Source organism: Neomonachus schauinslandi, chromosome 2, assembly GCF_002201575.2.
Source record: "Neomonachus schauinslandi chromosome 2, ASM220157v2, whole genome shotgun sequence".
NCBI classification, from domain to species: domain Eukaryota; kingdom Metazoa; phylum Chordata; class Mammalia; order Carnivora; family Phocidae; genus Neomonachus; species Neomonachus schauinslandi.
Window position 1 is genome coordinate 133,129,855 of NC_058404.1, and position 12,756 is coordinate 133,142,610.

At 44.2% G+C, this 12,756-nt stretch overlaps 1 protein-coding gene across 1 annotated transcript in view; it reads right to left on the bottom strand.

Annotated features, from left to right (window-relative positions):
• AFF1 (AF4/FMR2 family member 1) overlaps positions 1 to 12,756 on the bottom strand; it is a 94,897-nt gene that overhangs the window by 12,562 nt on the left and 69,579 nt on the right. Inside the window, exons 12-15 of the mRNA XM_021702294.2 lie at positions 3,746 to 3,849; positions 2,525 to 2,783; positions 1,703 to 1,794; positions 1,460 to 1,520 (exon numbers count right to left, since the gene is read on the bottom strand). Of these exons, the coding sequence (XP_021557969.1) occupies positions 1,460 to 1,520; positions 1,703 to 1,794; positions 2,525 to 2,783; positions 3,746 to 3,849 (516 nt within the window). The remainder of the gene's footprint in view (positions 1 to 1,459; positions 1,521 to 1,702; positions 1,795 to 2,524; positions 2,784 to 3,745; positions 3,850 to 12,756) is intronic.

Below are 12,756 nucleotides of genomic sequence, written 5' to 3' on the forward strand. Positions count from 1 at the left end.
AAAAGTCCCCTGGACTACTGTTTGAATAATGAAGGAATCTGGGGCGCCTGGGTGGCTCAGTCGTTAAGCATCTGCCTTCAGCTCAGGTCATCATCCCAGGGTCCTGGGATCGAGCCCCGCATCGGGCTCCCTGGTCGGCGGGAAGCCTGCTTCTCCCTCTCCCACTCCCCCTGCTTGTGTTCCCTCTCTTGCTGTCTCTCTCTCTGTCAAATAAATAAATAAAATACTAAAAAAAAAAAAAAAATAATGAAGGAATCTAGTGGCTGAAAGCGTCCAATGTCAGGGCAAGTTTTAGACAACTGGCTGACAAAGTACTGAATATTTACTCTTTTGCAGAACTCAAAAGGTTCTTACAGTTCTGGCACCAGCTCTGGGGAGCTGGAAGGGAGAGACAGGAAAAACACTGTCACATTTAGTGCAGATGCAGCCGTCCTAGGAACGGGGCCGCTCTGGAGACAGGTCTAGAGGCAGAGGCTGATCTTTGAACCCCTCACAGCATTCCCGCATAGTAAGGATTTGATAAGCATCTTGCCCTGATGCTGATGCCCAGGGGCTGATAACAGGGTCTCGGTCCAGCCCTCCCTAGCCGGTCTGAGGATCTGAGGAGAGATGCCTGCCTGCAGACTGGGGCAGAGAGTGCAGGCCCAGGTCTCGGGGGCCACCATGCTCTTCTCATGTGTACAAGGTTCAATATATGGTATTTGCAGGGGTTGGGGCTTAGAGCACACATGAAATAAATAAAAGGCCCCGAGCCTCAGATGTTTGAACACGACAAAGGGCAGGCATGATGTAATCACACTGCAGCAGGGATGAACAGCACATTCAATCACGGATGCAATTAACAACAAAGCACCGCTTCCCAGAACGTCCCAGCAGCCACTGGGGAAGAGAGCTCATTCTGTAAAAGCACGGTTTTTTTTACTGCTTCATTATTACCTTCATGTTCAAATTTTACCGAACAGCACTCGTTCTACTCTTTCCTCGGGCCATTATCTCAAGGGCGTTAAGACAATTTGGGAGCACAGATTACCTCAGTTTCTGAAATGTTTCAGGCTGAACACAAACTGATCGACTTTCAATAGCAGAACTCGTCTCCCACAGCCAAAGAACTGACTCAGTGGCACGAGGAAGCCCTCATGTATTAAAACAAACACCACCAGGTAGATTTAACTTCTATTCATTTAGATATAAAACTTGTCACTAGGTACCCTGTCTATTCATTCACTCATGTTCAGACTGAGTCAAAGTGAATAATTTCACTAAGAATCCCTTACCCCTCGCTGCTTAAGACCCGCTGATCCTGCTTTACTTTGTGGCCCATGTCGCGGCACGCGCCCCGCCCCCCCACCCCCACCCCCCACCCCCCACCCCCGCCCCGTTCAGTGATAGGGAATTCAATGAGACCACAGAGATCTTATCAGAAAACATTCTACCAAAGGGATGAAAGAGCCAAACTGACCATTAACTCTGCTTTTTGCTTCAACTTTTTGGCCTCCTTCATGTGAAAATCTGCTTGTTGTCTGAAAGAGAAGCAAATATCAGCAGTGAGTCAGAGGAACCTGGAATTACTAGACTGGGACAAGATGAGTGAAGACGAAGGGGGTGAAAAAGACTGGGAGGAGACGGGGCGGAGGAGGGAGGAAGCAGAGAAGGGGCAGAGGAAACAGGAGGAAAACAGAAGCAGGAGGACCCAGGGTCTTACCTGTCAGGCTTCACTGGAGGCTTCCCTGGTTTCGAGTTACCATTTGGCAAAGAAGGCACTAGAAAAGGATATGCAGTATCTCCAGAAGATCCCTTTAAAAAAATCATCATACAGGTCACACTCCAACAGTTAAAACCATTGACCTAAAGGTACCACACCCCTCTAAATTAGCCCAAAATAGTAGTTCAAAAAAAGAGGAAATCAAGTACTGTACAATGTAGCTTAGCTAAGCATTTTCCCAGCTAGATTCATCTGAAACTGTAGGTACTGATTGTACTGAGGACCAAAAAGATGTAAGACAAGAATGTCCAAGGCACAGATACTCAACAAAGCTAAACGTAACATTTTCTTGTAGTACACACACACACACACACACACACACACACACACACCCCAGGTTAGCAGGAAGAAAGGACCTTATATTTCACTATTATTTGAGAAAGTGGCTATTTTTTTTCCATTACAACCAAAAACCAAAGTATCTGATACCAAACATGTGAACCAAGAACTAAGCTAGGTAACATTTTTTACGCAAAGCACCGGATAGAAAATTAACACAAAAATCTATTCCGACTTTTCACCTCTGAACCACTTCGTTAAGGAAGAATAAACTGACATCTAAACTTACATGGAATATTAACCATCTTTTTTACTCTCCCTCTAAAACGTGGTAGAATCTTAAACACAAATAACTCATTATTGCCCTATTAGCAGTGACGAAGAGTTCTGAAATACCATCCTTAGGAACTTCTCTTATCTGGGAATTCAAAGTAAAGATGTACTGATGGATTCCACTCCGTAAGTTCCAGCCCCCCCACTTACTTTGTGCTCTGTACTGCTTCCAGGTCCCTTCCCCTCGACTTTTCTGTGCTTGGGGGCGGAAGAGTCTTTGTGGTTGCCCTTGTTACTACTGGCACTTTGGGGAGGGTCCTGGCTGCAGGGGTCGGCTTCCCGCCTTGGCCTCTTTTGTGCAGGCTTGGCTGGCTTCTGGGAGGAGGAGGAGGAGGAGGAGGAGGATGAAGACGCAGGTGGGTGGGGAAGCGCTTCCTTCTTTGAGGGCTCAGAGGAGGGCCTGGATGTTCTGGAAGGAAACATCATGCAAAATTTTAAGTTAAGACAGAACCCGAACCACATAACTTTAGTAGTTGTAAGAAAAAATGACTGACGACACCAAAAATTAAGAAATCACAGAGCATGAAGTCCATTCTTGTAGAAAGGCCCAATTTCAGGGACTTTGAAAGATCTAGTCCGATCTATGAAAAACGGATTAAGTTGTGTGGTTTGTCACTAAGCTCCCAGAGTCTGCCACAGATCCCAACTCCCCCAATCAAGTTAGTCTTGTTAGCTGCTCCCTAACCTGTACCCTTCTCTGACAAGCGGCCAAGCCAGCTGCCACCTTCTCTCGCCCTCCTCCCCGCTCCTTCCCTCCCAAATCTCTGTTGGCTCCCACCCAGTGACACTATACACTTTCTTTTGCCAAGTCATCGTATGAAGCGATTTCTTGAATAAACCAGAGAGTGAATAATAGTTATTGTTTATAGTCACACCTTCCTGGAAACCCCCGCCGCCACCTCTCTCCAAAGCAAGAGACTTAGTGAATAGGCCTGGACACTCCCAGGAATCGCCTGAAGAAAGAGCACTGAACCCAGGCTCCCAGGGTTCAAGTGCCAGTTCCATCTGTCATGAATTTTGTGACTATGGACAAGTCATTTTCTCGGTTTCCAATTCCACAAAGTAGGGATAATAATAGCACCTTTCTTGTTTTTATGAAAAATTCTTTTAGAAAGAAATTACTTCCAGATGTTCAGGAAATTTTCCATAGTTAAAATGTCTTTGATAAACCTAAGTTTGGATTCAATGAATTGTTAATTCCCAAAAGGTCCTCATGGATAAAAGCAACATGAAACAAACTTAGCGCATCATCAAAATGAGCCCAACAGTGTGCTGATCCCACTCCTACTGCAGAAGAAAAATGTTTTTGCCCTGTCAAGACCTGAGAAGACCCAATCACCTTTCAGGGCTATTGCTAATCTCTATACTCACTTTGTTTTAGAAGATTCTTTGTGGGAGGATGAAGATGACGACTGTGACTTGGTTTCTTTCTCCAGTCTGGCCTTCTTGCTATCGTGGTCTTTCTCTGCTTCAGCCTATTAGTGTAGCATAACAAAGTACACTGTTACAAACACAGATGTACGGACAAAACAGAAAAGACTTCACAGCGAAGGTAATGAGTCACTGGACTTTTGACGACATCTATACACACACAGCAAACTTCTAAGTACCTACACTGTGTGTGTTTTGGGGGGTGGAGGGAAGCAGACAATGGAGATTTGATGAGATTTGTACTGAGACAGATTTTGCACAAAGAAGGAGGATTCTTCCCACCCAGGGAAGGGAGGATCTCTATGTCTAAGTAAGAGCTGACAACAGGAAGAGTAAGTAATAGTTCTCAACACATCACTGACGTTTTTCTAAATATAAAAGAATCAATAAAACATGCATATTCACAGCAAGTAACAACGGATGATTTTATGAGTAAAGACATCCCCCTTTATTTCAAAAGGACCATCCACTTATGCCCACTAATTTATTCTTTGTATAAAATTAGGAGTGGAGTACTTAAAGCTCACTTTTCATCTAATGAAAAATAAGTATATTGTTGAGAAAGAAACAGGGTTAGAAAACCTCTGTCTCTATCTTATAGGCAGGACTAGAAAGACATACAACAAAGAAAGAATAGTTGCTTTGGGATTCTAGCTAACTTTTTTTTTTCCTCTTTGACGGACACAACTGTCATTCTTCCTTTCTTTTTAAGAGACTGTCTTTATAGCTCTGTATACATATACGGGGACACATGTTTCTATTTTTCAAAAAATTTGAAAAAAAAAAAAAATGAAGGATAAGGGGCTCCTGGGTGGCTCAGATGGTTGGGTGTCTGCCTTCAGCTTGGGTCGTGATCTCCAGGTCCCGGGATCGAGCCCCATGTCGGGCTCCCAGCTTGGCGGGGAGTCTGCTTCTGCCTCTCTCTCTGTTTGTGCTCTCTCTCTCAAATAAACAAATAAAATCTTTAAAAAAAAAAAATGAAGGATAAGTATAATTTTAATGAGGGAAGAATATGAACAGAAGGGATATTTAAATCTATAGTCACATACCTCAAAAACATCTGTTTATACCAACTAAAGCGCATGCTAAACACACGCAGTGATTAAGAGAACAAAGAATTCTTCATGGCAAAAGTCTTTTTCCCTTGTCAACATACAGACCAAGTTTACAGCAAGTCTCACATGGACTCAGTGACTTCACGGCGGCCTCCTTCCCACTGGTCTGAGTTCACATAACCGCTCCATGGGAAGAACAGCAAGTGACAATAAAGTGATTGGTGGGAGTTGTTCAATTAATTCTGATGCACATTTAGAACTAAACTCCTCCAACTGTCAGTTCACCAAGAGAGAAATCTGGGACACTACCCAGTCAATCTAGGACAATCCCTAAAAAACCTGAAATCCTCTCTTAAAGCCTTAGAGGAAAAAAAAACATTCTTCGAATTAACTGATTGTGGGAGGCCCCGACTTTCACCACTGGTCTCTCCCTCATTCCCTGAATTTCTCCAAGAAAAAAATGAATAAATTCAGACGGGCAGGCTCAAGCTCTGCCCAGACATGAATAAGCAGCTTGACCCCGCTCAAAGGAAGGGGAATAGGAAACACGTGCCCCTCCTCCATCAGACATTCTGCAAACCCATGCACCTGAGTGTGCGCAGCCATTCAGCCCTTCAGCTCTCCTCTGGAAAAACACTTTCTCTCTTGTTTCAAAACGGATCATTCAAGGTGGCTTATAAAGGTACAGGTTTCTAATCATTTGGTGTGTGCACAAGTGAGAATATGAAGAAGGGAATATATGGGGAGAAGAGAAATGGAACCCAAGGGAAGGCTTCTACCCTCTTCGAGGCTCATTCTGCATGGCCGGCACAAGCCTGACGGCCCCCCGACAGCATCCAGACAGAACTCCGACATGGCTGGTCCAAAGTGACGGAGTTCAAAGACTTAGTGCAAAAATGGGAAACATACTTACATTTACATTGATAAAATGTTGAAGTGGTGATGTTTTAGATATACTGGATTAAATAAAAATTTAAAAATTATTTTCACTGGTTTCTTGCCTTTTTATAGTTTTTAATGTGGCTACTAGAAAATTTAAAATCACATATATGGTTTACATTGTATTCCTAGTGGACAGTATTGTACTACAGTTTTCTAGAGCCACTCTGCAAATTAGGCTCTGAACTTCCAATTAGCCAATTCAAAGAGGAATTATAAAATGTACAGGTTAGGGGTGACTGGGTGGCTCAGTCGTTTACGTGTCTGACTCTTCATTTTGGCTCAGGTCATGATCTTGGGGCTGCAGGATCGAGCCCCTGTCGGGCTCTGTGCTGAGCCAGGAGTCTGCTCGAGATTCTCTCTCTCCCCCTCTGCCCCTCCCCCTCCTCTAACAAAATAAGTAAAATTTAAAAAATAAAATGTACCGGTTAGATAAGATAAAAACAAACCAGTTGCTCAGAAATATAACCATTTATTACAGAAGACTACAGAAAAAGCACCCTGGGGGACCCTAGTAAGAAGATAATGTGACGTAAACAAACAGGCACATCTTAAAGGCACAGCTGAAGGAGGACAGGGAATTTGACACAGCTGTTTCTCTTGTGGCCTCAGCATGGACGTCATGGGCCAGCAGCAGAATTCTGGAGCACAATTCAGAAGAAATGAAAGGTGCTGGCACATGCCAGGAGAAGCCTCCTGGGGTTCCGCAGGAACACAGATCCCCATCCAACAATTCGTAATGGCGACCCTTGAGAGACCGTCAACGCTGGCAGAGAAGAGAGAGTAAACTGGAAATGACTGGGTTAAAATAGAACCCTGCTATTCTCCTTGTCAGTTAAGAACCTACTGTGCCCATGAGTCTCTGCCCAGTGAATTCTCCTCCATCTTAGATTAAGGGCTGGAAAGTTGGCCTAGCAAGCAGTGAGAGATGATGGGAGATTTCTCTCTGGGCAAAGTCACTGAATTTGCTGAAATATCCAGACAGATATTAACTTGTACATGTGGTAGATAGCAATATATACTTTTTCCAGTGGAAGGTGTTTCTAGGCAATTAATGACACATAGATAAGTCCCCATGGGAAAACTAGACATCAACTGTCCACAAGGTTACTTCCTTAAAACAAAACAAAAAACCACCAAACCCCAGAGGTGGAATAAGAGTTCATTTTTGTTTGTCTATCTTCACACTGCTTAGGACATGCTGGTTAGGACTATAAACCAAAGTGGCAGACGTTATACACCACACATGAAAATAAGACTCACAGTGAGGCAACCCTCACGAACTGCACATACCCCTGGCTTGTGCCAATTGGTGACTCAAGAGAACAGCCAGAAAACCCCAAGAAATCACCAAACACAAACGCTGACACTAACATTTCACACCTGTGTTGGCGCTTACTGGAGTAATATGCTCATGACACTGATAGCCCGCACTGACAAACTGATCATATTCTGTAAGTTGGTAGAAAGTAAGCCATTAAACCCAATGAAGCAACATTCCCCTTCTGGTGACTGTCCTCGCTTGACTGAGTTCAAGTCTGTGGGCTTGAGGTCAGTGTTTCTGTACACTATGCACTTGAAACCCTGTCATCTTCTGTCTGGAACAATCACAGAGGCTTCCCCAGAGTATTTGTCAAGTGGCACAGAAAGTAAGTTGAGCAGCTGAGGGGCACAGCTGAGGCCCCCGGAAGCAGGACGGTGCTACAACTCTAAGTGGCTGGATTTAGGAAAGGGCCATTAAAGAGGGCACCAAGCAGTACTGAGTGGAAGGAAATGCAGTCTTGAATTCCAAGACCGAAAAGCAGGAGGCAAGGACTTCTTCAGATTTTTCTGGGACAAGCAGCCATTTGAAAATGAGAGAAGAGCGATATACTCTTCAAGAGGAAAAAGAAGTCTCCTGCACCTGTGGCTTAACCACAGATCAAGCCCTGTTACATGGAACCCTGTGTAAGCTCTGGGCTTTGGAAGTTCCCTTTTTCCAAAAGGATAAGCATCTCAACAGGGCCTGCATCAACAACAAAAGGAGGCTGCTGGCTGATGACTGGTTCTCAACTAACTTGTTTGCTTTTCTTAACCTGTTGGGTCAGGAGGCCAAGGATTACCTGCCGGATGCCACACCCTCTCCAGAGTACAGCAGAGGGCAAGTACAAAGACCATAAAAGGAAGAGGGGGGCTGTGCTGGGCCAAGTTGGTTTCCGAAGGAGAACACCTTCAGGGCAGCCTCCTGCCTGCCCCAGCATCTGGCTCACTATCTAAGAACCTACAGGTAGCAAAGGGAAAATGAAGACAGCTTTTCCAAAACGGACACTCATTTTAAGCCACAGAGTTTCTACCAGGAGCTTAGCTACGACAGAGCCAAGGAGCATCTGAAAAGGAAACGGACATAGAAGGGTAGGTGGGGGTGAGAACGCAGCACACTGGAGTGGCAGGAATGGGGACAACGGAGGGACTGAGCCAGGATGGCACTCTGTCAGAGTCAGTACACTGATCTTCAACTGTGACCTTGTGCCCCTCTCCAATAATGCCCCCAACCAGACACCTGGGTACCAAAAAAACCAAAACCAAAACCAACCAACCAACCAACCATCAGGTATGAAAGAGAAGAACATCACCGGACTGGGAGGAGTCAGCATGAGCTCCAGAACTACTTCTGCTAAGCACCCAAGAGATGTCAGAGCCTTCCTGGATCACCTCTAGAAAAGGAAGCAGCTGAGCAAGTAACCCGTAGGGTCTTGGCACTGAAACTGTAAGACCGTCACCTCCCTCCGGGAAGCAAGTGGGCTTGGTAGCACCTGGGGACAGGAAAAGTGGAGAAGCAGCCTTCTGGGAAATTCGGGATTTGCCTCTGCAAGAGGTGCACTAAGACGATGATGACACACTGGACACCAGGTCCAATCAGTACCAAGAACGAGGGCGGGGCCTTACTGAGAAGACAGATTACAGTCACTGGGATAAGTACTACAGAAAAGGAAAATTAACCCACTGTCCCCCCTTCTTCTTGGTGAGGAAATACACAGGCATAAGAATGGTTTAAAACAGCCTTGGCAACCATGCTTATTCGGTTATGATGCTCTTCTTAGGGCAATTAACAAGGCATGAAGAAATCAGACATCAGTGGCTTTAGGAAACTATAAGGGATGACTTTCAAACCCTTGATTTTGAAGAAGACTAACTGGAAATGTTGGTCTGAATAAACAATCCAAGGAAAGACAGTCAGATCTTGGATAGAAGGGACTGAACCACCCATCCGCAAGCAATAAAAATGCACACTTTCCCACCACATCCCATAACTTCCTTTTCCCATTCCCCAAAACTGACATAAATGATAGTTCTGAAATGTAATTTCCAAAAATGCCAAGTTTCTTGGTCAGTGAAGCAACTGTTTAGAAAAATGAAAAGGCAGACTTGAATGAATATACCTCCTTGTTCATATATTTGTCTACATAATGGTCAGGACAGTCTGGCATTTTATTTGAGAGGCAATCTATACAATGATTGAAACTAAATGAAATATTATAGGGACGTCTGGGTGGCTCAGACAGTTAAGCATCTGCCTTCGGCTCAAGTCATGATCCCAGGGTCCTGGGATCAAGTCCCACGTCAGTCTCCTTGCTCTGCAGGAAGCCTGCTTCTCCCTCTCCCTCTGCCTCCCGCTCCCCCTGCTGTGCTCTCTTTCCCCGTCAAATAAGTAAATAAAATATTCTTTAAAAAAAAAAAAGAGAGATATTACCTACAAAAGTGCCTAGAACGCTTAACTCATGCACGGAGCGCTATGCAAGTTAGGTGTGTTGTTAGAACACTCTCAATTGTGCTCAACTGACTGTATTTATTCTATTGTACTTCTTGACTTCCATGTCTTCCTAGCCTGGAAAACATAAGCTTGGTTTGCAAATTATATAAATGAAAATACAAGTTGTATTTTAAATTCTAAACCGTAAGCTAGATGATGAAATTTGTAGTTTCTGTAGGGAGTACTACGTCAAGTCATGCCTATTTTCTCCCACAGTTTTCTCCATTTTTCATCATGAACTGCCCCCTGCCCAGTCCTTTAAGGTAGTAAATACTTTTCTCCAGGGGCCACATCTGACAGCTTCAGCAGAACTGCTGTCATCCACCATTTCATCCTTAGGATGATCCTCTCCTGCTTTTTAGTCTAAAATGGCTTCAAGGATCTGTTAACCCTCTGAAAATATTTGCTAAATTTTGCACCACAAAAGGAACAGACAGAATTTAAATGAAAAACTAAAGTTCAGGGGCGCCTGCCCAGCTCGGTCAGTAGAGCATGCGACTCAATCTCAGGGTGGTGAGTTTGAGCCCCATGTTGGGCATGGAGTCTACTGAAAAATTAAAAAAGAAAATATAGAAGAACAAAATTTCACTAATGCGAAGGATCAGGCACATTCTTCAACTGCTCAGAGAGCTTTTTTTTTTCTAGTGTTCACACTGAAAATGAAAGCAATGAACAAATCTTCACCATCCAAATTTGTGGAAAAGTGCTCAGGCTTGAACAGAGACCAGCCTTGCCTGCCTTGGGGCCCAGGTGCACACGCTGGGGGAAAGCAACTGCTCTGTGGGAAAGGCCGAACAGTGGGAGTCAGGGTCCCGACAGGAAAGGGGGGAGCCCGCCCACACTGGGAAGGAGCTCAGGTTCATATGATCAATATTCATAGTACCTGGAACCCAGCAGGAATAAAACCAAAAGACCAGGATTCGCTGATCATGAAATAAGTATACAGTTGGATTATTTTTAAATTGACTTATCTGACAGCTTCTAACTAGTGACATACTTTAGGCAAGGAATTCCTTGTTGCCTAGATCCATGATGTCAAAACCGAGCACACTGGAGGAACATCTCGATCCAAAGAACTAGCTTTGTACAATCTCAGCCCTGTGGTATGGCTCTGTTCCAGCGGTTCCCAGCTCCGCTAGACATCAGGATTTAGAAAACATCAATGGAGAGGGGGAAGGAAGAGGGTGCAAACCCTGCCATCGGCCATAAAGGCTCCTAGGGTGACCATCACGTGTAGCCAGGTCTGGAACCACTGGTTCAGACCCTGATCCTGTCGGTATCACAGCAGAGAGGCAAACTGTTCCCAGGGGCAGATCTCTCTGCTGCCTGCCAAAGCATTCAAGAAAGCATGTATCTGACTCAGCTGAGGAGGTCATTATTTCTCCAACCTCTAGACAGAGAGCTAAATGAGCTGCCCTAGTGGAGCAAGGCCAAGGGCTGGGAAGGGCTTTTTAGAGTGCACGGCTCACATACTCAACAGGGAGAGCGGAGTTTCCCATTCCAGAGTTATAGTCAATTGCTTCTGGATTTGCACTGGGGTATGGACTGGGATGAGAACTGTCTGGGGAGCCTCCAATTTCTAACATTCCCACCTGGTTAGTAAGTATTTTAGAAGTGAATACTTCTCCCCACTCCAGCTAATGCAGAAGGTTCACTAGAGACTAGACAAGATCATGACAGCTGGGGGATAAGTGATAAAAAGATTTCGCAGGAGGAAGGAGAGGTAAAGGAGTGCAATTTTTTTTTAAGATTTGTTTATTTTAGAGAGACAGAGAGAGCAAGAGAGAGCAAATGGGGGGAGGCGCAGAGGTAGAGAATCTTCAAGCCGACTCCCCGCTGAGCATGGAGTCTGATGAAGGGCTTGATCTCAACACCCATGAGTTCAAGACCTAAGCTGAAACCAACAGTCAGAGGTGCCCCCAAGGAGTGTATTTTTTGAACCTTTCTTGGGGATATGAGATGCAGGAAACTTTTCTTAGCCGGGCCCATCACAATTTCATCCATAAAGTTTTACGCTTTTAACACACACACAGTCTTAAAAGTTATCTGACATGGGAATATGCCCTCTTCTAGCTGAAACAGCACCACCAGTGAGGACTGGATCCCACCCAGCCTGAGCTGCCGGCTGCGGTTATGGTGGTAAAACACACCCTCACGTCTCATTCAACAAGCTTCTGAAGAAAACAGTCGCCCTTTGCTATTTGATAAAGTCATGTTATATTTTTAACCTGGTAGAGTAATTGGTCAAATCACAGAAAGGACAACAGGCTTCATGATCTTTTTGTCCTTTGTTATTCTTAGCTCAACTTCCACGACTGAGGAAGAAGTTTTTTGTGTGCTTATAAGAGTGTTAAAAATTTTTATCCCTTGTCAGCAGGAAAGACTTGGTCCTTCTTGTGCCTTTCACTCTGAATCTTGAACAGATTAGGCTGGAATGCCACTGGGGGAAAAATTCACTTATCTTTTACCATGAAGCATCAGCAAAAAGTATATCAGGAGCTCAGTGATTCAGAATCTAGGAAGGAAGGAGACTGTCCAAAACAGTAGTATGTCCAAGTTAACTCAGGATCTTAAGTAGTGTATAAATGTGTGTTTGTTTGGGTTTTTAAAAAGATTTTATTTATTTATTTGGCAGAGAGAGAGAGAGCACATGCAGGGGGAGTGGGAGAGGGAGAAGCAGACTCCCTGCTGAGCAAGAAGCCCGATTTGGAACTCAATCCCAGGACCCTGGGATCATGACCTGAGCCAAAGGCAGACGCTTAACCAACTGAGCCACCCAGGTGCCCCATGAATGTTGTTCTTTTCCCACTATGTTCGTTCCTTAAATGAAATTTCTAAAAATCGTGATAACTAAAATGACAGATTTTCAATACCGCACAATATACCATTATCAGTCCAGTATTACTCAACAAGGAATCCTAACCATGAGTTTAACAGCTCTATAACTTTTTTTATAATGTTCTGCTTACTAATAAAAGTCTTTAATAGAGGTCACAAATTCTAAATCTGGTAGTTTCAAATTAATGAGGTGTCAGGCAGCCATGAGTTAAAATATAGATGTAGTATCGGTATTAAAAAGGATCCTACCACAGTAGTAAAATTTAGCATATAGCAGTTCTTTCAGTAATTCAGAATACTTATTAACATTTCAGTTCAGGGCGCCTGGG